The 25,178-nt window shown below is 38.2% G+C and overlaps 3 protein-coding genes across 4 annotated transcripts; 1 reads left to right on the forward strand and 2 right to left on the reverse strand.

Annotated features, from left to right (window-relative positions):
- Positions 1-11: 11 nt before the first annotated feature.
- Positions 12-12,071, forward strand: sycp1 (synaptonemal complex protein 1). The gene is made up of 34 exons (XM_037534881.1): positions 12-1,003; positions 1,098-1,182; positions 1,308-1,351; positions 1,446-1,610; positions 1,700-1,767; positions 1,860-1,933; positions 2,016-2,074; positions 2,411-2,477; positions 2,761-2,834; positions 3,563-3,671; positions 3,763-3,857; positions 3,957-4,141; positions 4,287-4,354; positions 4,432-4,493; positions 4,575-4,691; positions 6,439-6,543; positions 6,624-6,727; positions 7,604-7,721; positions 7,821-7,891; positions 7,977-8,058; positions 9,054-9,116; positions 9,208-9,270; positions 9,358-9,420; positions 9,525-9,641; positions 9,760-9,870; positions 9,992-10,084; positions 10,315-10,389; positions 10,464-10,538; positions 10,661-10,732; positions 10,830-10,946; positions 11,031-11,105; positions 11,174-11,281; positions 11,444-11,521; positions 11,633-12,071. Exons 1-34 carry the CDS (start codon positions 863-865, stop codon positions 11,765-11,767), a joined length of 3,138 nt encoding a protein of 1,045 aa, XP_037390778.1. The 5' UTR covers positions 12-862; the 3' UTR covers positions 11,768-12,071.
- On the reverse strand, positions 11,822-14,456 carry si:ch211-105j21.9 (sialomucin core protein 24-like). 2 transcript variants are annotated; one of them, XM_037534884.1, is made up of 4 exons: positions 14,034-14,456; positions 12,834-13,386; positions 12,577-12,738; positions 11,822-12,426 (listed from the first exon to the last, which is right to left on the reverse strand). In XM_037534884.1, the coding sequence occupies exons 2-4, from the start codon at positions 13,360-13,362 to the stop codon at positions 12,206-12,208; spliced, it is 912 nt and encodes a 303-aa protein (XP_037390781.1). In that variant the 5' UTR covers positions 13,363-13,386; positions 14,034-14,456; the 3' UTR covers positions 11,822-12,205. The 2 variants fall into 2 exon arrangements, with proteins under 2 accessions (XP_037390781.1, XP_037390779.1); XM_037534882.1 differs by having other exon boundaries at positions 12,577-12,741.
- Positions 14,457-14,568: 112 nt separating this feature from the next.
- Positions 14,569-23,670, reverse strand: slc5a8l (solute carrier family 5 member 8, like). The gene is made up of 15 exons (XM_017697853.2): positions 22,870-23,670; positions 22,157-22,222; positions 21,889-21,940; positions 21,529-21,596; positions 21,093-21,247; positions 20,543-20,683; positions 19,655-19,784; positions 19,486-19,574; positions 19,225-19,337; positions 16,225-16,292; positions 15,899-15,985; positions 15,544-15,731; positions 15,251-15,363; positions 15,073-15,158; positions 14,569-14,941 (listed from the first exon to the last, which is right to left on the reverse strand). Exons 1-15 carry the CDS (start codon positions 23,221-23,223, stop codon positions 14,816-14,818), a joined length of 1,836 nt encoding a protein of 611 aa, XP_017553342.1. The 5' UTR covers positions 23,224-23,670; the 3' UTR covers positions 14,569-14,815.
- Between the last annotated feature and the right edge of the window lie 1,508 nt (positions 23,671-25,178).

Raw genomic sequence — 25,178 nt, forward strand, 5'->3', positions numbered from 1 at the left:
TTTGCATTATAATACAACATTAATTAAAAATGAAATTTTCACTGGCCCAAGGATTTGTTGGGACTTTTTTTTAATATGTCCCCTTTAGTGGTTGAGTTTGAGACCCCTGCAGTAAAGTAGTTATAATCCTAGCAGTTTGTTGTTATAGCCTGCAGAATACGGCAGGTTATCTGCACATGTGTTTCTGCAGTGAGACCCTGTGGGTAAAACTGGGGGATTACTTCTTTATTTCTACACAGTAATTGCCTGCGTTACATTCCAAAGCTATTTTGTCACCGAAGGCTGCCATTAGTGACTTAAACAGGTTTGAACAGGACCGCGTAGAACCCCACTTCTAATGAGCTCGCGGTTATTTCAAAACAACTCGCGCGCACCAGAGTTAGAGTCCGTTAAAAACCGTTAGTATCGTGGCTCAGACGGTAGAGCAGGTAGCGTTAAAGTTGGCCTTAAAAAGCCAAATAGCGAAAAAACTGGCAAACTGTCGATAGATAGCTAAGTTAAGTTAACGCTCTTTTTCTATAAGGCCACCCTTTTCTTTGTTTCCCTAACACCACAAGCAACTAACCAACTAGATTAATGAAACAACAGCGTAGTTAGCTAACGCTAGCTAACACTATCTTTGGAACTGACGTTAGCTAGTTACGTTATTGTTGTAGGTCATTTTCGCAAGTCTAAAGGTAGGGAAAAGTCGCCATTTGTTGGCGTTAAATTGTGTTAAAGTTAACTTACCAAGCTAGCTAGCAAACGTAGTCCAAGCATAACGTTACTAGCTAGCTAGGTTAGTTAACTAAATAACATTAACAAATTCTACATGATAAACCTAGCTAACGTTAGCTAGGTGAAATAATTATTCATCTTTATTATGTTATGTTGCAGTATGGAGAGAGCCTTTAACTTCAAGCTGTTAGTGCCTCCAAGAGCCAGCTTAGCTCAGGTGTCAGCCGTGAAGCCTCAAGATTCTGGCCTGTTTGAGGAGAGTAACAGCTTTATGACACCAATACAGGTATGCAGGCAGTTAATGTCTAGCTGCATTTAAGTTAGCTACAATAGAAATATATCTTCATGTAACCCAACGTGGCTTTATTTTGTTTCCTTAGGGTTATAATAAGTGTTTTGATAAAGAGACAAGTTTGCCATTTTCCAACACCAACATGGTGTTGCCCACAAAGTCCCCAAAAATAGGTAAGAAAGTGCATGAGTTGATTTTAACTCATGAAATACTTATGTTACAGTGTAATGTTACTACAAAACCTTAACATAATTAGGTTGCAACATTTCAAAACAACTTTTTGACTGTTTTCTTAAAGAGGTTGCTAAGAAGATTGCTGTGTTGCCAATGGAAAAAGAAGAGGTTGGATTTGTTTTTGGTTTTTAATAATATTTTTCATGCTGCTGATTTCATTGGTTCAAGCAAGTAGGCTGATTTCTTTACATTATTTTGACAGACATCATTAAGATGCAGCCAGCTGTATTCCAAACTCTTTGAAGAGGCAGAAAAAATAAAATCCTGGAAACTGAAAATGGACTCTGAAATTTTACAAAAAGATAGGACACTTCAGGAGAATAGAAGAACAATCGAGACTCAGCGTAAAGCCATACAGGAACTTCAGGTATGTAAGATTAGTTTTGTTATTCAGAAACCAGTAGTACATAGTAACTATTTGTAAAACAAAATGTTTCCATTGTGCATCTGTTACAGTTTGGAAATGAAAGCCTTAGCATGAAGTTAGAAGAACAACTCAGTGAAAATGAAGATCTGAGGAACAAGTGTGTATAGCAGGCGTTTTAAATATAGCAGGAAACTGTTTAAAGTTTGTTTTTAATTTTTTATTTATTAATTTTTTCTTCTTCATTTTCAGGAATAATGCAACAAGGAATTTATGCAATATTCTGAAGGACACGTTTGAAAGGTCTACTGAGAAAATGAGTCTGTGTAAGTAATGCTGAAAAATGTTATGGAAGTCATTTGAGTAATGTTTATAATTGTTAAGCTCTAATATGTTTTGTTTCTTTAGTTGAGGCTGAAAGAGAAGAAACACATGGTCTCCTCATGCAGAATCATGAAAATATTCAGGTACCTATTGCTTTTTAAGGCATAAATATACTGATGAAAATAATGTTGATGTGGATTTTACTTTAATGCAGAAGACATATAATTCTGTTAAAATCTGCATAGGAAACAATGATAGTGAAATGATAGTGAAAACATTATAGGGTTTCTCGGTGGCTAAATTACTTTCTGCTTTAGTTTACAGTCTGCTTTAATTTATAATGACCCTTCACCATTAAGGCACCATTAAGGCAGGTTTCTGGATTCAGATTAAGTCTTGCCTTGATGTAAATTGCTGGACATTTTGATACACTTTCCTTTATTTGCATTTCAAGTCATGATTGCTTTTGGTTCTTGCAGAGGATGGTTTCTGCATTTGAAAATCTTCGCATGCAAGCAGAAGCTGACCACTTAGAAATGTTGAAGGGTAAACAATAAAAGCACTCAAAGTTTTATGATGAAATGCAGTACTACCAGGATAATGTAAGGGTCTTGCCCACAGTTTCTCATTCCTGCTCCTGATGACCCACAGCACTGCAAAATTTCAACTATTTTGTTTGAACCATCATTTGATTATCAAACCCTTCATAAGTTAGATCTTGTGTGCTGGGACAGGACATAGTTGAAACTGTGGCCCCAGAAGCAGGATTAGGAACCACTGCTCTGTTTGTTTATGATTATTTTGTATTTGTTTTGCATATGTCATACAGTTAGAGAAGGCCTTAAACAGGTCGAGGACATTAAGTTGAGGTTTGAGAATGAGTATCACATGAAGGAAGCGGAGGTATGTAGTATTGCTTATTAAATCTACATGTATATCACTCTACACACTCTAGAGGTCAGTATTGTGACCACAATAAACTTTCTAATATTGCAATCAATCTGGGGTTTATAAATACACTTATTAGACACTTCTTTACACACTTTACTGGAATCTACAGTTGTCCATTTTATCAAGTCCATCTATGATATTAGTGCACTTTGTAGTTCTTCAGTTGCAGATTGCATAATTCTCTGCATAGTTAATTAGCCTTGTTTCCATGTTCATCAATGGTCAGGACCACCATAGGACCACTACAGTTGGCTGTAGGTTTTCTCGTAATTTCACTTCTTTAATTGGTTGGTCTCAGCCTTGAAATCACACTGGCCTGAAAATCTACAACTTTATTTAAAAACTTGAGCAGTACTTCTGTGTGTGATCTAATCTATGTAACACAAGCACTCACTAACATGCCACTACCATCACTTTGGCCCTGTGGGGATCCTAACAATTGATAAATGGCAGAAAAGGCAGGCTAACAAAGTATGCAGAGAAACTGATGGACTACAATCTGTAATTGTAGAACGTCACATTGCACCTATATGATAATTGGACCAGATAAAAAAGACAGTAAGTGTAGATACAAGGTACGTCTAATAAAGTGGCCAGTGACTTATTACAACAGTATGTAGGTATGTAATGACTTTTTATGATACTGTTACATTTTACCAGCTATATGTTTTCTTTTTAAGGTTTCCATGCTACAAGGAAAGCTAACAGAAAAAGAGAGTGACCTTAAAGAAATTATACTTAGTCTCCAAGAGACCCAACAGAGCTACAGTGAACTTAAAAAATCTGAAAGTATGATTACAGTGTAAAAAAAACATCCTGCTACACAGGTTTTTAAATGTGATCCTTTAAGCAAATTGTCATGTAATATTTTTTTTTTTAGAACGGCACCAGGAATTACTTCACATCTCTAAACAAGAACAGGATAAACTTGAGGAGAAATTGAAAAGGACAGAACAACTCAGACAGGAAACTGAGGTTTCTGCTATGTAACTTGAAGAATGAACTTGTTTACTTGTGGACTTTAGACTATTCTATTGATAAACATTAGTTCCACATTACTTGATGTTTCCATAGGAACGCCAGAAGATATTAGCAAGCATACTTGAGGAAACCAAAGAAAATTATGCAAAGAGCCTTCAAGAGACTGATGCCAAACTTGAGGGAGTGAATACTCTCAAAGAACAACTGGCCGACAAACTGAAAGAGACAGGAATTACTGTGGAGTCTTTGCAATGTTCACTAACATCTGAGAAACAGAGGTAAGTTGACAGAGAAGACCTTTTTAAACACCAATTGGCTTTATGCCAATAATAAGGATTGTGCAAGAAAATTACACCACAATGAATGACGATATGTAAATAACAATTTCTCATGCCCATTTACTGAATTGCCTTATTTCCACAGGGCCCAAGAACTGGAATCGAAGCTTAGCTCAATATCTGAGGAACTCAATGAGAGGGATGCAGAACTAGGTATGCAAATATGGTGCTTATAATTCGCTTTACACTGTTAGCTTCTTTCTGAAACTAAAGAAATTGTAATCACACAGGAAAAATAAAGGAAGAAAAAAAGGAGTATAATAATGAAATACAACTGCTAAAAAACAAACTGGTATGTAGTCTCCTCAACAAACCATTTGCATTTTCATTTCGGTTGCTCATTAAGCTAATGCATGTCAATATTCTTATGAAGGACATGATGTCAGATGCCCTTAAGTGTTCAGAAGAAAAGTTAAAGGTGGAAGGGGGGAAGATTCTTCAGCTCGCTGTAGAACATTACGACAAACAAATGGAAATAAATGAATTGAAGGTAAAACAAAAACCTCATGTCAGTATGAATATTTGTAAAATGCAAAACAAAAAATGTTTCCATACCAAAAATAAAACCAACTCCCAGGGAAGTAATACGTAGGCTTACAGTTGTTTGCAAAAGTCTGGGTGCCTTTGGTCATGTTAATTGTTTTGTAGATTTCTTAAGTGAAAATAATCATAATGATTATAATGTTAATAATTATAATGTTTTTTTTTAAATTTATTTAATTTGACCTGTGCACATTATGGCACCTTATATATTATATATATGTAGACATGGGGTACATAGTAGATTGTAATTTTTTGAGCTTTTGTGTTGTGTTTGTGACAGTGCATTGATATATACACATTATATTTCCAAAAGCATTTGCTTGTCTGCCTTTACACAAATATGATCTTGAGTGACATCCCATACTTAATCCATGGGGTTTATTATGATATCGGCCCACCCTTTGCCAGTATAACAGCTTATACTTTTCTGGGAATCCCTTCCAGAAGGTTTAGGAGCATGTTTATGGGAATTTTTGACCATTCTTCCAGAAGCACATTTGTGAGGTCAGACACTGATGTTGGACGAGAAGGCCTGGCTCGCAGTCTCCACTCTAATTCATCCCAAAGGTGTTCTTTTGGGTTGAGGTCAGGATTCTGTGCAGGCCAGTAAAGTTCTTCCAAACCAAACTCGCTCATCCATGTCTTTATGGACTTTGTGCATTGGTACACATTCATGATGGAACAGGAAGGGGCCATCCCCAAACTGCTCCCACAAAATTGGGAGCATGAAATTGTCCAAAATCTCTTGGTCTGCTGAAGCATTAAGAGTTCCTTTCACTGGAACTAACGGGCCGAGCCCAACTCCTGAAAAACAACCCCACACCATAATCCCTCCTCCACCAAACTTTACACTTGGCACAATGCAGTCAGACGAGTACCGTTCCCCTGGCGACTGCCAAACTCAAACTCATCCATCAGATTGCCAGATGGAGAAGTGTCACTCCAGAGAACACGTCTCCACTGCTCTAGAGTCCAGTGACGGCATGCTTTACACCACTGCATTCGATGCTTTGCATTGTGCTTGGTGATGTAAGGCTTGGATGCAGCTGGTCGGCCATGGAAACCCATTCAATGAAGCTCTCTACGCTATTCTTGAGCTAATCTGAAGGCTACATGAAGTTTGGAGGTCTGTAGTGATTGACTCTGCAGAAGGTTGGTGACACTATGCACCTCAGCATTCGCTGACCCCCCTCTGTCGTTTTACTTGGCCTACCGCTTCTTTGCTGAGTAACTGTCATTCCCAGTCGTTTCCACTTTGTTATAATACCACTGACAGTTGACTGTGGAGTATTTAGTAGCGAGGAAATTTCACGACTGGACTTGATGCATACGTAGCATCCTATCTCAGTACCATGCTGGAATTCACTGAGGTCCTGAGAGCGACCCATTCTTTCACAAATTTTTGTAGAAGCAGTCTGTGTGCCTAGGTACTTAGTATACATCTGTGGCCATGGAAGTGATTGGAACACCTGAATTCAATGATTTTGATGGGTGAGTGAATACTGTTGGAAATATAGTGTGTGCGCGTGCGTGCGTGTGTGTTCGTGCATGCGTGTGTGTGTGTATATATGTAAAGGACAGCTGGTGTTGTGAAATGATGTAGAAAACTAAAAATCAACAAAAATAGTGGTGATGGTGAAAATGCTTAAATAGTATATACTGTTCATCATTTGTTTTAACAATCCATCTTACAGGAAAAACTGAAAATTGCTTCTACTGAAAATAAAAATATTATGGAGACCCTGGAACAGGCTATAAATGAGCAAAAACAGATAAAAGAACATCTTCTTTTGAAACAGGTAAGACTACTTTATCCATGACTAGAGTTACAGTTAAAAATAAACAAATAAATTGTTATATATTGTAATTTTTCATCTAGATGAAACTGAAAGATTCTGAGGAGAAATTATCTGAAGCATTGAAGAATGAAACGGAAGCATCCACTTACATTAAAAGATTGAAAAAGGATCTGGATCAACACAAGTAACAGCAGTCACTTCTTTTTCAGTTACATTTGCTTTTTACATTGTTGTAATGTAGAACTCTAGTACTCAATGTATTTTTTCTTTAAATGTATTTGTCATTTGTGGCAGACTGTATTATTGTTATGACAGCTACTGAGTATGAGTAAAGGATGATAATTAAGTAAAGATGATGAAGCACTTTGTAGTATGGCATGTGCTACCCTGGGCTCAAGGAGGACGCTGGAGGCAGGGTTTAGGGTTGCAGCAGCCATCACTTTAATTCACAGAACATAAACCAAACACAAAGACGGCCACTTTTCAGTGGCTCAAGTTGGCTTTTCAGTCTCTGGTTGCCACTGCTTGTCCCTCTCTCGCTCTGTTCCCTCTCGGCTAATTTTAAAGGCGCCCACCATAGCTGAGAGGGAACGAGAGCTCGCTGCTCCACCTCCTCGTTGTCGCCCCAGCTGGCAGCTCAGCTGCCTGGGTCGAATGTAGCGGCCTCGCTGTGTAACAGGGGGCGGGGCCCGGGCGGCGGAGCTCAGGACTCGCTCCTCCCTCTGGTGCCTCCCGTAGCCGGCACCAGCGTCATCCTCCTCCTCCCACTGTTACTCTCGTGACTCGCATCCGTTCGGGGAGCTCGGGCTCTGTGCTCCACCCCCTCCGCACTCGCGGCTCTCTCCCTGGCGTCCCCCCCGAAGTGTGTCGTGGCTGAGCGATCACGCCTTTCTGCTGGCTCTCTTGGCCGCCATCGTTGGGGCCCGGGGGGCGGGGACGTGCCACACACTTATTTCCCACCAATACACCACAGAAGGGTGACTTTGTACTAAGATTTCCAGTTTATGGGCAAGTTATGTTTCACATTTTGTTTCATGGTGCCCTCCTGCCTTTTGTTTAGAGAGAAATATGAAGATCTGCTGGATAGGTTTCATCAGCTTCAACTTCAGAAAAACACTATGCAACAGCAAGCTGAAGGAGGTGCTTCCGAGACCAAGGTTCTTGAGTCCTGTCTCAAGGTATTGTGCCTACAGGGAAGGAAGTATGATGAAAAAGTTAGCCAGTGATTCTTTCACTATGTTAAAAGTAATGTGTAATTGTATCTAATTTTTTTTCAGGAAACCAAAGAAAATGAGGAAAAGATGAAGATGAAAGTAGAGAGACTACAGGTGGAAAAACAACAACTACAGTAAGATGGATGTTTTTTATAGTATATTTTGAATATATGAGACTATTTAAATTTGTCCCACTTAATGGGACACTTAATGTTACAGAATGCAGTTAGAGGTGCTAAGTGCAAAAAATGAGGAGCAACGTCAAGACTGCGAGAATATTGAAGAACAGTTGAAAGATTCTGTAAGTTTCACATTCCTGTGCTAACATAAGAGAAAATCAAGGATAAATATCAATATGTTGTGTGGATCATTAATAATAGGGCTGGCTCAAATAGCATTTCACAGTGAGTACTCGTTTGTGTTTCAGTATTTGAGTACTTATTCTCAATGACACCTCTAAAGCCAATATTTACAGTTTAGAATTAGCCTTACTTTAAACATGTTTGTTTATATAGTTCATTTTTACTCAAAATATTCTAGTTTTAAATTTGTAAAAAAAAATTATAAATTTGGATGTGTGTACCAAAGATGCTGAAAGACAGGTGTGTTGTAACATTATAATGTCAGACAGTTGATTATTATTATTAACGTTATAGTCAGTATTATATTCATTATTAATCTTGTTCAAGATTGACAATTTGGCAAGTTATTTTAATGTTTTGTATTAAATTTGTATTTAGTGTAAAACATTAAAATATATGATTTATTGCCATTCATGTCGTATAGAAATCAGCTAACCCAATTAGCTAGTCTGCCATCTCTGCCTCTGCCTCTTGGTTATGCAGCTTGCTGCTGCTAAACGAGTGACTAAGCATACTCTCAGCTTCATCACCTGAATGTCATTCAATTACCAGAACCATAGCCAAGAGAAAAATTATGTTAATCTTTGTGCAAGAGGTGACTACATAAGTGGGAGCCTGACAGTGTTCAGCCTTTAGCTAACTGTGCATGGGTATGACATTTTTATAGCCTGTCTTAACCAACATTAAATAATTGGTAAGTCTTCTGGTTTTATGCTAAAATATTTTGTTTTAAACAGTGATAAATAATCAACAAACTCTGATAAACTAAGCTTCCAAATACTAAAGAACAAAATTAAAACCAACATAGCAAAACAATACTTGAGTATTCTAATTATTTGGACCAGCCCTAGTTATTAATTAGTATTTTAGTTATGAGTGATTCACAAAACTATGGTTATGTGGATGTGTGCATGATTATCACTTAATCGCATAGAACAAGAGCTCCCAGAGTGAACTGATGAAAAAGGAAAGACATATCAAAGCACAGGAACTAAAGGTAAAAATTCTTATTGACTTTGCATATGGGCTTCCTATTTAAAAAGAGTAGCTTTTATGTTCTAATTTTCAAACTCTGTGGTTCTGTTTAGCTGGCAAACCTAAAAACTAAACTGGAAACCAAAACCAAGGCACTGGATGAACACCTGAAAGAAGTATGTCATGCATCCTAATTTGCTTAAAATGAGGAGTATGAAGCATGTTATTTTTCTGTTAAATGTAAGTGTACTGATGCATTTCAGAATAAAGCTCTGAAGAAGCAGATATCACTGGAGAATGAGAAATATCTTCAGTTTGAAAATGAGGTTTGTTTTTTATATATAGCATTTTTTTTCCATTCTGACCATTCTGAGTATACATTGCTTTTTGTGCCAGTGCTGATGCTGTTGTCTTTTATGTTCTAATGTAGATAACTAAATTGAAAGAAGAGTCACAGAACTTGAAAGAGCACCATGAAGAAGAGCTTAAGGGAGTGTGTTCTGAGCTCAAAAACAAAATGACATCAGAGGCTCAACTTACACTGGAGGTGGCATCTTTTGTTTTTCTACTATATTCATAATGTCAGGTTCTAACTGTTCTGTTTCTGTTTTTTTAAACGTTATACCATTCTTTTTGGCAAACTCAATCCAGTTTGATTTCTGTAGGTGCAGAAACTGAAACAAACAGCAGTGGAAGCTGTTAAGAGCAAAGAGGACACAGAAATCAAATGCCAGCAAAAAATATCTGATATGGTTGCCTTAATGGAGAGACATAAAGTAAATTCTTCTATGATTAACATTCACAATAGTAATTGTGATCATAAAGTAATTGCTTTGCTGTTCTGTCTTTTTATTTAATTAAAAAAAATGTTTTTAGATCTATTTGCTTTTTCGCTAGCATGAGTATGACAAGATGGTGGAAGAGAAGAATGCAGAACTGAATGAGAAAAGAATGCGAGAAGCTGAAGTTAATGCCAATAAAACATCACTGGTAATAATTTTTCAAAGTGTACCATTGAACTGTCTAGGTAGAGGAGGTAGGATGTCTTTAAAAATTAAAAAAAAAACTTTTTTAAAAAAGTCTCCAAGGAATTTTCAAAAAAAAAATTGAAAAAGCTATGAATGAATATGTATGGGTCTAGGTTTAAGGAAAGTTGTCTGCCATTCCTACCCAGTACACGTTTATGAGAATAATTGCATTTGAAATGAACTTCTTTCCAGGAACTGGAGCTTTCTCACCTCCAAGTTGAAAATGGACAATTGAAACAACAACTTGAAAAACTCACAAGGGAAAAGGTAAAATTTTGTTTCTGCATTGTCATTAGGGAAATGTTTGTAGACAAAACCATAACTTAAGTGTGGATATACAGGAAAATCTGGGACAGAAAGTGGAGGAACTGACCAAGATGCAAACATCTCAGAAGGACAGTTATATGGAAAAAGAGGTTTTTGTCATCTGCTGAATGTAGTAAAAAAAATGTCACATTAATGTGACATCACTGTGATTTTATTATACAGATACTTTAATAGAGATAAAAAATTCACTTGCTTATTTTCCTTGTTTCAGGGATATCTGGAACAAGAAATTCTGGCTTTGAAGAAGCAAATAAAATTCCTTGAAAAAGACAAAATTAAAAAGGTGCCATTTTAATGTTAATTTAAAGCATAAATGGAATCCCTCGTATACCCTGTTGACTTGTTGAAGTAATGCACATTGATAAAATGTTTGATTATAGATTTGTGAAAGAACACCCCAAAGTGGCAAGTCCTTTGAAACTCCAGATGTTGCCTCCACCAAGATTTTAGCACATGCTCTTCCAAAGGAAGCAGAAACTGCCTCAGCAACACCTCTTGTACATTTTTACTCATTGTTTACATGTTGATTAATCTAGTAGCACATACTTGAGTTTGCATAAATAACTGTTTCTTGATAACAGAAATTGGGTGACAACTTCCTTAAAAAATCAACCTGGACCTTGGAAACAAATATAGGAACAACACCTCAAATAAGGGTATGTAATTCTGCTTTGTTTGGCTCTAATCAAAGGATGTGTGAGTGACGATGTATAATCTGCTACAGTCTTTCAGAATACGCACACCGCCCTCAACAGAGAAATCAGCCCCATGGAGAAAAAACACTCTGGAGCTGGACCCAAAATCTGACAGCTCCGGGCAAAATGATACACTGGTAAGTTCTGAAATGCTACTTCATGCACTTGTTCTGTTAGACCATAACTATTACTTTTTCACAATTCTGGTCAAAATTTACTTAAAAGAGGTAGATGCATTGCATTGTACATTTTCGGGGGTTTTTTTGTTTTGTTTTGTTTTTTTTGCCTTGTGTTTGCAGAGTTTTTCTTCAGTACCTTTAAAATCAAGAAAGCAAGCAAAGGAGTGTGGAACAGAGTGTCTGAACCTACTGAAGAAGGTATGGAATATAAGAGAACAACTATTTAAGATCTTACATATTTTCTTAGATTGACAGTGATTGTGTTGAATTTTTCATTTGTAAAATAAAAGCCTTTAATTACAAGTGCAGAGTTCTACTGTGTGTAAGTCTCCAGGAGCAGCCCTAAAACTGGCAGCAATGAAGAGGATGCGGGATGCTGGGTGGACTACCATTACCAGTTCAGACAAGAAAAAGAAAAAAGTAACTGATAAGATCTTTGCTTGACGGTCTTTGTACAGTCTAACTGTTCTACATTAATAAGTTAGATACCAAGGTTGCTGTTGATTCCACAGTTTATTTCAGTTTGAGGCTTAATTACATATTATATGTATAGAGATTAGATACCACAATATTCTAATGTCAATGTAGAATAAGTTGAATCTTTAATTTTTGAGTGTTTTTGTGTGTGTGCACGAGCTTTAGCAACAGTTATTTATTGCGTTAAAATTTTAAGAAATATTTGCTGTTACTGTTCAGTGTTTCATGTCTTGCCCTTTCAATGAAATAAAAATGCTTAAATCAATTGAAATCAGTATAAAAGTCCAGATTCTATGCTCTCCATCTACATGAATGGTGTTTCCTGCTTAGTAGTCCTTTTCAGGGAAGTCTTTTCTCACAGCCAATGCATTTCTTTTGGAGTACAGCATTGAATTTTTAAGGCTTTTACTCATTTGTCTTGAAGGTTTCAAAGCTGGTAGCCTCGTAATCTCGGTCTGTCCCCTGCTCTTCACGCAGAAACTCCAAGCGGAGCTGTGTGGGCGTGTAAGCAAACGTGGGCTGGTCTTCATCATTCAGTGTAGTCACTGTGGGGTTGTAGATCTGAGGGCCATCATAGAGTCCTCCAGAAATCACTAGTGTGTCATCTGGCACCACAAACTGTTCACCTGTGAGAGTATATATGAAAATGTAGATTATTACAAGTTGTTGTTGTTATTGTTGTTATTATTATTATTATTAGCAATTATAGAATGAATGTGTAGCTTGCACAAATGCATGCTAGTTTGAACAGTAAGGTGACAGAAAGTTACTCTAACCTGTGTCTTCGTTATAGAGAGGACGATGAGAATACTGAACCATTCTGTGTTTGTTCCTGCTAACTTTGTACACAATCTGCCCCAGAACCATCAGAACTATCACACCAAGTACCACACTGAACAAAATGGTCATGGACATTTCTGAAAAATTCAAGCCAGCCCCTGCTTAGGAAAGAAAAAAAAACAATGTACAGTGATTATGAAATCTTAATATTCATACAATTTTATTGCTTTGTAGTGAAGTATTTCACTTTTACCTGCAGTTTCATTGTTTGTTTTGTTCCCAGGAGTCGTTTCAGTGGTTAGGTCTTCTGCTGTGGTGCTGTCATTGTTCCCGTGTAGTGTGACTGCTGGAGAATTGAGCCTTGTAGAGACAGTGCTCATTGAAGTTATTGTGGGTTTAGATGCAGGCTGTGTTGCAAGACTTGTGGGAGTTATGTTTGTTGTAGTCTGAGTTATTTGTTCTGTTGTAATATTGGTCTGACCTGTTGGGCTTGGCACCGATGAGTTGCTCTGCATGTTAGCAGTTGTGCTGTTAGTACTGTTTTGGGTGCTTGGGATTGTCGAGTTCCCCGAATTGCCATTTGAAGGAGTTGTGTTACCAGTAGTGTCTTGGGTTGAATTGTTTGAGTTTGAAGTATAACTTTCTATAAGGTTTCCTGTTGTAGTGTGACTGCTTGGACCTGATGTAGTGGGGGTCACTGGTGGAGTGGTAGCATTTGGTAGAGCAAAGGAAAGTGTAATCAGGAGACCACATAGCATAAACAGATGATCGAACTTCTCCATGGCTATTCAGATGTCCGTCGTGCCCTTTAAAATGTTACATGAAAAATATGAAGTTTTACAAAGATCTTACATGATAGATGTTTGCTTCCATAGAACATGAGCATGGTTTTATTTCATACTACTGAGTTATACTGTTTTTCACTGTTTATTAGGTATGCTCAGATTTGGCATATTCTGTACATAATTTATTTGGCAAGAACATAAAAGAATTGAATTTTGTTCTTTGTATTGATCTGTTGGATAAGATCATAGATAAATGAACTGTTATAAGGTTCCTTGTTTAGCATTGAATCTATATCTTAATAATATTCTGTTGTCTGGTGTAGTTAGTTAAATGGTTGGTAATTGAATTAAGAAGACCTCTGAGAGCCTAATACCCCTCAGGCTACATTACTGTGCCTGCCTACTGTTATACTCAAAATGGCGATGAGATGAAACTGAATCCATCTCATTTCAGAGCCACATGGTACAGCTAAACAAAGATCTTTATGTGGTCTTTCCACATATAGTGCCAATACGCTTACACACAATCGACACACGAAATACCACACGAAATTTGTAAGACTGCCAACATGGGTGTTTATAATTGTCTCAACAGCTACAAGATGTGCATTGTTCCTTTTCTCTTCTTTAGATTACTAGAAGTAGTAAGCAGTAATGTTTTAACTCACCTTCTAGAAAGAAGAAAGCCTATGTCATAAAACCAGGAACTGACTGTATCTGAAGGCTATTGTTTTCCTTGTTCCGAGAGCTCTATTCATTTTCCACTCCCAGAAGAAAGGAGAGCTTAACAGTTGGCCCTACGTCACAGGCAGGTAAGAGGGAGGGCCTCCCTGTGCTACTTCCTCGTCAGGTTGGCAAGGAAACAGGATCTGTAAGTTACAGTATGTTTAACTCTTTGTGTGTGCTTGCAATGCACTAGTGTGTGTTTTTGAAATGATTTCTCACTTTAGACTCAGAGCTCAACACGTCACTTCTCCCATATAACCAGCACATGAAAGAAAAGGTTTTTAAACAAATATAAAAATGATTTGCTGTTTGTAAATACTGCACACTAAAGTGGCGCACAATGCAAAATACCAAATGATAAAGAAAAAACTCTTTTTGCATAGTTTTAAAAATAGCAACTTTTTAAAAAAATGTTTTTAAAATATACTTGCCATTACTTTGTCAGCAGCATTTGTTTGAAATCAAATAGTTTGTGACTGCAACAAACCTCTCCAAGACTTTATTTACAATATTATGAAAGAATGAAAAACTAGGATCAGCAAGATAGCTCTTGGAGATCTACTTTCCTACAAAGTTCCAACACTAATCAACCACATTTGCTCCAAATAATGTTTTCTGCATAGGGACTGTATGAGCTAGCTGAAGTGTGTTGTGGCGTTCAGAGTCTTTGAAATAAATTTCACAGGAAATACAGCTCCAGGAGGGAGGGTTGGTGACCCCTGCGTTACAACTTGGTGATGAAGTCTCTATCCTTTTCCGTCGGTTTCAGCTCTAAATCAGTGAAGTATGGATTGTCCAATCCATAGTGTTGGTCTGGCCCAACCTTCTGTATCAAGTCTGGTGCAGAGTTCTGTTAACAAGAAAATCAGAAAAATAATTTATTACTTTGTAACTTCTTAATAAAGTTAAACACATCAGAATTACAAAGAATCACTAGTTTCTAGATTTCTTTATTTAGAATCACAGAATGAGAAGCTGTACCTCGTCCTTTCTACAGCAGCTAAAGCAGATGAAGTCTTCCTTTCTGATTAGTAGTTCTGGCCTTATCTTCTCCTGTTTACAGCCGCCTAAGATGAGACAGCAGAATCCATAGAAATGCTCAGATCCCACTTCACTGTTGGCCTCACATTGTGAAGCATAATACAGGAGTATTTCTCACCTGAAATGGCACTAATGATAAGGCCACTGATCAGGGTCACCAATGTTCCAAGAGGACAAAAGTACAGGTAAGACAGAGAGTACCAAGAGTCTGCTAAAGCTGGTCTCTCATTGCTGAATTGGAAAAAAATACATGTTGAGATTAACAACACACAAAACACCTAACACCAAGATATTTCTGTTCTACTTATATCAAATGTTATACATTTTTCTGGCAACTAGTATTAGGCACAAGCGGGTAACTTTTGTCAAAGTGAAGCAAATGGATTATTTATAGAAATGAATCATTCTTGCTTTGGTGGTAACGGTGTGACTGCACTGGACCATGTCGCCACTGTAGTGGTAATGTTCATGTTGGAAAGACATCCATCCACGGTAAGGGGAAGTGGCCTTGTCTTAGCAGAATGAGGAGGATACAGCTGCGCACCAATGCCCACCCACAGTGTCAGACAAAGGCTAATGATCAAACCAGCCACACCGCCCTGGAAGACACCCATTGAAATACTGCTCAGTTTATGTAGCATATGAATTCTGTGTATTTAGTGTTGATAATTCTTAACGTGTAAAATTACTTTTAAGAAGAATACAGAATTAAAATTTGAAATATATTGTCTCAGTAAATCATAGCAAAGTACAGTTTGACTCTTACTGTGGAATTAGCGCAGCGGAAGAACATGCCAAGCAGGAAAAGGCCCAGGAGCGGTCCACTGATCATACCAAATATGGACAAGGCTGTCTATTTGGCGGAGTAGAATAAGACGTGCATGTCATTACAATTACTATCCAGCAGGAGGAGCTGTTACATCTTTAACTGAGAGGCCTTAATTCACAGCATACTTATTTACGCCGTTATGTGTAATACCAAATGTGGCCTCTAGATGGCTATAGCTTAAGAAACGTACGAATTTGAGGTATTTAGTGTTTTTTTTTTTTTTTTATCACAAGCAAAGAAAAAAAAGTCTGTTAAAAATTTACCTGTAGTACACTTCCCATCAAGGAGGCGACCGCTGCCATAGCAATGCACACGGCCCCGAAGAATACACCTATAAAATGTACCATACAAGCATTTGAAAATATGAAGACCCCTTTTAATGACACTCATTTAGCCACTGAATAGGTGGTAAAAGCAAGGCTAAACAACTACAGATCCTGTGTGTGAAGAAAATATGGCTTATACGCATGCGCGGTTTCAAGTGTTCCTGTTCTGTTCAGAGTGATTGCTATGAGTCCGCTGATAAAGTTAAATTGTGAGGAAATACTTAAACACTTGTAATGAAGCTGCCATGTAGCATTTATACCCGCCTATTTTCAGCTTTCAACGGAGAAGAGCAATCTTGTGCAGCGGTTGTTTACCTCTGACCCTGACCACATGCCCCAACCCTGAACCAGAATCCTCTACTGATCCCAGAGGGAAATTGCATGTTCACACAGGCTCCAAGCGTGAACACACTCTCCTAACCTGACCACAGGCTCCAACCCTGAACACATGCATCAACACTGAACGCATACTCCGACCCTGAACACATGCGTCAACCCTGTCCACACACTCCAACCCTGAACACACTCTCCTACCCTGAATACACACTCCAACCCTGACTACACTCTCCTACCCTGAATACACACTCCAACCCTGACCACAGGCTCCGACCTTGAACACACACTCCAACCCTGAACGAACGCACAAACCCTGTACACACGATCTGACCTTGAACACACGCTCCAACCCTGACCACAGGCTACAGCCCTGAACGCACTCTCCTGTCCTTAACACGCTCTCCGACCCTGAACACGCTCTCCGAAAACAAAAGAAGTGCAAAGCAAGAACACCAGTCAGGGCACAGAGGTCACTTTGTTCTGAGCTTGTTTTGACCTGTTGGTCATACCAACCCAGTGCAAGTACGCGGTTCAACATCAGTGCAGCAGTTTAAACATTTGGGAGCACATACGTCACCTAAATGATGAACTAACCTAACTTTGTGTAAATAGACCACAATGTAGAAATAGGTACACATATGCAGTCGTGACTGACATGTTTCTTTTTTTCTGAATTCATACAAACACTTTAATTTTATAGTAAATTAGTTTCGGTTAGTTTATATTTATGAACAGAGACCTACAGATCAATACAGTAAAAGAAAACTTATTTGTGATCCTGAGTTTAAAGCCAGTTTTTATTCAGCTTGTAACTAATTTACAAAGTAATCTGAAACTGAAACTTTGCTTGTTTGTAAAAGTGATTTCAGAGCCATTCGTTCTACCTGAAACTGTTTGCCTTCAGTGTTTTGTGCTTATGATTATTTTAATAGACGTCAGCATCACTAATTAATGACAGTCTATTAAAAGACTGGTTTACCAAGATAGAGGATTTTCACCCAAAATGAGTTCAAAAAGCAAGTCTTATTACAAAAATGAAGACAGGACATCAGCCATAATTACTCTTTTAGTACTTTTACTTTTGATACTTAAGTACATTTGAAGGCAAATTCTTTTGTACTTTTACTCAAGATGAGGTCTAGAGTTCATCCACCACTGCTTTCTGTCTAACCTATTGGTAACTAGCAAAGATACTTTCCCTAGATAGACAAAGCACTTCTTGTAAGTTGCTCTGGATAAGAGCATCTGCTAAATGCTGTAAATGTAAAAGTACTAAATAATTATTACAAGTTTATATATTGAATAATTTATTTTTAATAATGGGTTGATTACTAAATGATTTGATCATTAGAGGAAATCTACTTCAAGTTCAATGTCAAAGTCAGTACTCTAGAGGGTGCTCTATTTTGCTTACTGAACTTTACCATATGCAAGGTAGCAACAGAAAGGGACCATCCCCGAACTGCTCCCACAATTGTTAGGAGCATGAAATTGTCCAAAATCTCTTGGTCTGCTGAAGCACTAAGAGTTCCTTTCACTGGAACTAAGGGGCTCAACTCCTGAAAAACAACCCCATACCATAATCCCCCCTCCACCAAACTTTACACTTGCCACAATGCAGTCAGACAAGAACCATTCTCCTGGCAACTACCAAACCCAGACTCATCAATCGGATTGCCAGATGGAGAAGTGTGATTCATCACTCCAAAGAATCCATCTCCACTGCTCTAGAGTCCAGTGGTGGCACTTTACACCACTGCATTTGACCCTTTGCATTGTGCTTGGTGATGTAAGGCTTGGATGCAACTGCTTGACCATGTAAACTCATTCCATGAAGCTCTCTACACCGTTCTTGAGCTAATCTGAAGGCCACATGAAGTTTGGAGGTCTGTAGCAATTGACTCTGCAGAAAGTTGGTGACCTCTGTGCATTCTGCACGTCAGCGTCCACTGACACCACTCATTTTATGTGGCCTACCACTTCATGGCTGAGTTACTGTCATTCCTAATTGCTTCCACTTTGTTATAATACCACTGACAGTTGACTGTTGAATATTTAGTAGGGAGGAAATTTCATGACTGGACTTGTTGCACAGGTGGCATCCTATCACGGTACCATGCTGGAATTCACTGAGCTCCTGAGAGCGACCCATTATTTCATTCATATGTTTGTAGAAGCAGCCTGCATGCCTCAGTGCTTGGTTGTACACACCTGTGGCCATGGAAGTGATTAGAATACCTAAATTCAATGATTTGGATGGGTAAGTGAATACTTTTGGAAATATAGTGTATTATCATTTCATATTGGGTCCAAGAGCCTTTGAGGTCAACTGAAGACAGATAGATGGAAAGGTTTGGCTTATAATTTTGTCATTGTGAAACAACAAAAAGTCACTAGAACTCAATGTTTCTGAAACTCTGCAGTGTTTCTGGAAGAATGACACAGCTCATCACTTGGTTAGCAAGTACTATTTGGAGCTGGAATGTCAATGTTCAGTGTCATAAGCTTAATTAATGCAAGATCTGTTCTGTCCTCAACTCTGGTAATGTTTAAAATCAATGCATGCAACTGTCAGTGAGAACTGGTTGCACTGAAACTTACTCATGCCCATATTAATCCAGGACACCTGTTTCTCAGTCATGCTGGGCCACAAAGGCTTCACAAAGTCCTCCACCGTGACTGCCACCAGAGCATTAATGCTGGATGATACCGTACTGAGACACAAAAACATATGAGTGACTCAATGACCAAATGAAGGCAGTCAGATTTATGCAAAACAACACAAGCTGCTTATGTCAAATGTTTGACCATTACTATGACGCAACATTCTCTTTTAGTGAATGGAAATTGTTCACCCCTCACCTCAAAGTGCCGCTGTAGGCAGCTGCTACAAACAAGCCCGGAACCCCTGGATATTTTGCCAGCATGTCCATTACCAGGTACGGAAGGAGCTGCACACATACACACATATAAAATTACTTCGCCAGTAACAAGTAAAATAATATGGTAACATTAGTGTAGTGAGCTTTACCTGGTCTGAAGATGCCACATCTTTGTTAGTGAGGGGGTCACAGTTTTTGTAGACGGAGTACATAGTGAGGCCTGAAAATACAGCCAGGCTCACAGTGATCCACAGTCCCACCATATTCACATACAGAGACCTACATGAGTAAACAGAGAGTAAGTCATAAGTGCTGACATGTGTCCTTGTCCAGTTTTTAAAATTGGGGTATACAATGCAATGCACTTCAGAGACCACCCTTCATTTAGTATAAATTGTTTATTTTTTAGTGACAGCAAAATAAGCAGAAAGCATTTATTTAACAAAGAATTACACATGAGCCTCAATAACTGAATATACTATGAATTATTATTTAGTGTGACCACAGCTTCCATTCTTTTTTTAGATGACCTGCTTTGATGTGGAGGTCTTGACTCCACTGACTGGGTGACCAGTCCAGTTCTCAGAACACCAGCAGCTTCTTTGTTTAATTGGCAAATGTGGTTATTTTTGTTTATTTCCTTTTCTCAGTAACTGATTCTTGACCGCTACACATAATTTCAGACCTATAGCACTGAGTTGTCTTCTCACAGTGAAAATATGGACAGACACACCTGGATTTTTCAGATGTGAAGCAAATGTGGAGCTTGATATTCTCCTCTCTCTCAACAATGTAAGTACTGTTTATCTGATGGAGATTATTTTGGCTCATGCATGGTTGTTAGGAGTCCCCTTTTCTCTGTATGTTTTAATAATATTTGAAACATAGTTTTGGAAACTACTGTTTGTTTCATTTAGTGTTTCATTTTGTCCTTTGATAGTCTCCTCTTAAATATCTTCTAAAAAATTGACTTGAAAATAAATGAAGGGTGGTCTTTGACTGGGATTGTAGATCTGTTGTTTTGATTACATACTCACATTTTGGCATGAGTCATTGTTCGACAGGAGACATAGCGCTGCACCTGTGACTGGTTAATGGAGTAAATTGACACCCACATCAAACTGCCCCCAACAACAATGGTCCAAAAGGTGTGACGCCTCAGAGGATCTGGATCGAAACTGAAGAGACATTTGAATACTATATAATAATAATAATAATAATAATAATAATTGGACACCCTTGTAAAAAGATAATTTCATGGCTGTGGTAGCTAAACCTCATTTCTCTGAGACAGTAACTTTACAGCAGAAAGAAAAGAGCATTCTTGACTTAATGTGCATAAATGCAATAAGACTTTATTCAAAGTGATTTTGTACCAATTCTACTGGAACCTAAAAGGCAACAAATGGTGTAAAGATAATAACAATAAACTATCAAAATCTATTTCTGAGGTCTCAATATGACACCAAAGATTTGTAGAATGATATGTCAATACTTATTTCATGTAACTCGAACCAAAAAGTCGTTATGTAACATCCAGGACTTTTCCTCAGGTAATTAACAACATACCCCAAAACAGTGACTTACTCAAATGTGTTTAGGCGTCCAGTTTTGTAGTTATCTTCCCAGATTTTTCCTAAGCCACCCTGGAGCACAGCCCCACGAGCGATGACTGCCACAAACCCACTCAGCATAATGACCATCTGGAACACATCTGTCCATATCACTGCCTTCAGGCCTCCCTATGGGGAAAAGCATAGGGCTGCATTTTACTGAGTTGCTCACGCCAAACAGTACTGAAACCGTTCAGCAGACACTGCACATTCACAGATTCAACTGTGTCAGGATTTGTTTCAGTCCAACCAATTCAAGAAATAGAGAAAAATGTATATGTTTGCATAGAAATAATAATGTTATTAGTGGCCTGGATTGAATTTCAGTCAAATAAAATTGGATTCAACCAGAAATCTAACTCACACTCAGCAACTTATTACATTATGGTATTCTGAAAGTTGGTACTGACCAATGTGCAATAGATGATGCAGACAACTCCTGTGGCCACCAGTACTCCCCAAAGGTCCAGACCAGTGACTGCAAAGCAACCACAGAGTACTTCAGGAAAATTTGAATCATAACATCAAAGCTTGTTTATGATGCCTTTTAATTTGTCACACGCAGCTGCGTAGTTGTAAAACGGACTTTGTGTGCATTATTGATGCTTTTTATGTTGATAATCACCGTTCTTAGGACTAGTGCGAAGATATTTATTTCTTTGGCACAGTAATGGTCATTACTGACAGCTGTGTAAGTTTACTTGTTTGTTGTTATACAATCATAAAGAATTTGGACAGTGATATGAGTTCACTTTTAAAGGAGGACTTACTTTGATTGAGGGCGAGTGCAGGTGCATAGATGACCACGCCTGTGTACAAAGCCTGGCAGAAACAATAACAACCATTAGATGATTTACTGTGAACCAACTGGCTCTTCATTTATGACTATATTCAGTACACTGTAGCAGGACACCAGTGCATCAGCTAATTACATTATGTAAATCTAATGGATTCTCTCTTTCCATTAAGATATACTTTTAATTAGCTCATAATGCACGAATGTATATTAATCATGAATGTCGTGGAAACTGAACTTACTGTCTGAAATATGTACATAGATGTTCCGATCATTCGTGTAAGCTTGTTGAAGCGCATCTCCAAGTACTGCAAAAACAAAATGGTTGGAAAATCGTTTGTGAGATCAAATGAAATGGAATATTTTCACCTTTCTAGTTCCACCAGACAACAGTGTGAGCACTGCATAATTTCGAGTGCTGTAACGTGAGCCTATTTATATCCAAACTATAAATAACATTTAAAGCTATGAATAGACTCCAACCATTGAAATCAAACTGTTTTCATTTCGTTTTTTTTCTGTATGGAGAGACCTTGGATTACTTTCAGTGGCAAACCAGCACAAACTGTACTTAACCATACAAATCATTCAGCATAAATTGATCATGTAGGATGCTGTCTGGTCTAGATAGAGATCCTGAGGCTGTGATGAAACAGCTTGATGATGCATTCGATCTACTGTATCCAATAAACCTACCACTAGCACATAATATTGTAGAATCATAGACATAACACTGTCTGAGAATCATTTCTCTCAAAATAACAGAAAAAAAGCAATGTAATAAATTTTATTTCCATCCATTTCCTTACCAAAAGTTCACCCACATGGAAGTATCTGAAGACAGATCAATGGAGCTTATGACCCTGTTATCGACACCCAGTCAGCCTTTAAGGGACTTGGTTGTCTGATGGCTCTTTCCTATCCTCAATTTCCCCTGCCTGGACAGATCTCTTACCTCATATGTACTGGTGATGCCCAAACGGTAGAAAAGAGGCACAAAAATCTCTGCACTGATGGTGGACATAATGGCATAAGAGAAGGCGAAGAGCCAGAATGGTGTGCCGTAGACATATGCCTCCGCAGGGGTGCCAATCACCGTTACCCCAGACATGAAACTCGCTGTGAGCGACATGGCAACTGGCACTGCTGTCATTTGACGTCCCCCCAGCAGAAACTCATCACTGCTGCTGTCCTTACGCCCTCGAAAGGCCTGAACCAGCCCGATACCGGCTGCCCCCACGACCAGCCCAGCAAATACCACATAGTCCCAGACTGAAAATTTATCCACTGGACCTCCTGTACCAACCATGATTTGTTCCAACAGAGCAAATGTAACCTTTCAAGTACAATTCCTTTTTACGCTTATAAATACAGTTTTGGTCTTTCTTTCGTTGGAGATTTTCCACAGGTATGTTTTTCTTCTTTGGCTTGTTGTAAATGCTTGAAGGTCCTCAAAAGAGTCCACTCAAAGACATCCTCAACTTAAATGAAATGTAATCTTAAGTCTCTTGGAGATATCTGCAAGAAAAAGGGATCCTCACACAGTTGCACTGAGTGCAAGTGGTAGTCCAGAGAAATGGTCTATACGCTTATATATTATAGTTACACATGCTCAAGTGGTGGAAGGAGCCAGGTAGCAGCCCAACCCGCCAATAGCTGATAGCAAATGGAATACTCAGCTGTCCACAAAGAAACTTGTGTTAATGATCTCTCAAAGGTAGTAGATACCCCTATCATATGCTGCACTGTTTGAGTGTTAAAGAGAGGCATTATAACCAAGTTCATAAAGTGGGCTTGGCTGATCTGGTGGTAGGAGTGTAAGTAATGTTTCAGCAGAGCAGTCAGCAAAACGCTAAAACAACAAAACATTCTGGGTGAGGAGATATATGATACGTGACCAGGCTGCTCTCTTCTAAGCCAAAAAAAGGCCAGTAAAATGCTTTTTGAAATGATCTGTTCTGATGTAAGAATAAATCAGCACAACTAAGGTCAACCACAGTAACCGTAAGGTTGTTTTTATAACATGCTCCCGTAAATCTTGATTGCAGCTTGTTGGAAGCATTCTTAAGATTGTGTACATGTGACTTTGATGCTAACGTCAATTACTAAACAACATTCTCATAAACGCCCATAAACCTCCCTCCCCTTTTCCAAGATAAAATTGTGACATGGTGCTTCATTGTGTGTCTTCATGATAAGCAGCCACTGAAAAAGTTCAGTAACATACAGATTGTACTGAAGGAGCTAAGAAAAAATTAAACAAATACAGGCTGCTCCCCAGAACATCTCCTTCTAGCAAGCATGCATTATGTACCCATTCAGTTTTTCTGCTTTAGTCCATGAAATGAGCTCAAGGCCTTGACCCTGTTTGCAGCAACAAATAACAAGAGGCATCGTTTAGACTCAAAAGTAAGAAAGGAAAGCAAGTTCATATACAACCAATGTCGTTTTATTTATCTTTATTTGAGGCACTGGAATTGCCAGACAGTTCCTCAGTGGCTTCACTTGAAATCCTAAAGATTAAAACACTAGTAAATGCTTTATCTTTTTCTTCAGTAACAGTAATAAAATAAGGTTCAATAGAAATGTTTGTAATTTACAAAGCAGGAAGCCAATTGGATTTCCGTGTCTGTAGGTGAACAAGCAAGCCAACATTCATTCATAAAAGAGTTTTTCCTGTGTTTAAATGATGAGTTTTATAATTGATTAAATGAATTAAATGTAACAGCTGAGGAGCATGCAGAAAGAGGTTTCAGCATTTACAGATGATTTCCTACATATGAATAAAGTCTGATCTTGGACTGAATTCTGAATCTGAGAAACCAAGTGATGAACACATGCTACGTCCAGAGGCAAAGCTGGGAACAGTGGGAGAGGTGCAAATAACTGGTCCACCATACTAGTTTTACAAATTACTGCTTCTCACACTGGTGCACAGAGATGTCTAATAGTTGGCTATTACAGTTCTGAACACTACACCTTCAGTATGTAGGCTGCATTGTTTATTAGTTTAATAGCTAGATATTTTGGCACTTTAGGAAAGCAAAATGTATATAGCTAATGCAAAAAAACTAATGATTAAATACTTAATCTCGAGTTCTGAGTTTGTTAGCCCCAAAATGTTTTGCCTTGAAATTAGCAAGGCGCCTAGATTCACTTACATATAATTATGTAAATGTTTTCAAGTGCTATGTCCATCAAAACTTATGTACTTAAATCCTAATGCTTGACTGTATTTAATCATTTAAACCTGCTCTGTTTAAC

This window comes from Pygocentrus nattereri, chromosome 26 (genome assembly GCF_015220715.1).
Source record: "Pygocentrus nattereri isolate fPygNat1 chromosome 26, fPygNat1.pri, whole genome shotgun sequence".
NCBI lineage: Eukaryota > Metazoa > Chordata > Actinopteri > Characiformes > Serrasalmidae > Pygocentrus > Pygocentrus nattereri.

Excerpts from the sequence above, each read along its gene's own strand:
- sycp1 (XM_037534881.1), top strand. The coding sequence starts at position 863 with ATGTTATGTTGCAGTATGGAGAGAGCCTTTAACTTCAAGCTGTTAGTG. Across the intron at positions 2,478-2,760 it reads CCACTTAGAAATGTTGAAGG|TTAGAGAAGGCCTTAAACAG; the intron begins GTAAACAATAAA and ends TATGTCATACAG. Across the intron at positions 7,892-7,976 it reads GTGGAAAAACAACAACTACA|AATGCAGTTAGAGGTGCTAA; the intron begins GTAAGATGGATG and ends TTAATGTTACAG.
- si:ch211-105j21.9 (XM_037534882.1), bottom strand. The coding sequence starts at position 13,362 with ATGGAGAAGTTCGATCATCTGTTTATGCTATGTGGTCTCCTGATTACA. Across the intron at positions 12,742-12,833 it reads AACAAACAATGAAACTGCAG|CAGGGGCTGGCTTGAATTTT; the intron begins GTAAAAGTGAAA and ends TTCTTTCCTAAG. Across the intron at positions 12,427-12,576 it reads TCTCTATAACGAAGACACAG|GTGAACAGTTTGTGGTGCCA; the intron begins GTTAGAGTAACT and ends ATACTCTCACAG.
- slc5a8l (XM_017697853.2), bottom strand. The coding sequence starts at position 23,223 with ATGGTTGGTACAGGAGGTCCAGTGGATAAATTTTCAGTCTGGGACTAT. Across the intron at positions 21,941-22,156 it reads CTATGTACATATTTCAGACA|GCTTTGTACACAGGCGTGGT; the intron begins GTAAGTTCAGTT and ends TGTTTCTGCCAG. Across the intron at positions 15,159-15,250 it reads TATCATTAGTGCCATTTCAG|GCGGCTGTAAACAGGAGAAG; the intron begins GTGAGAAATACT and ends GTCTCATCTTAG.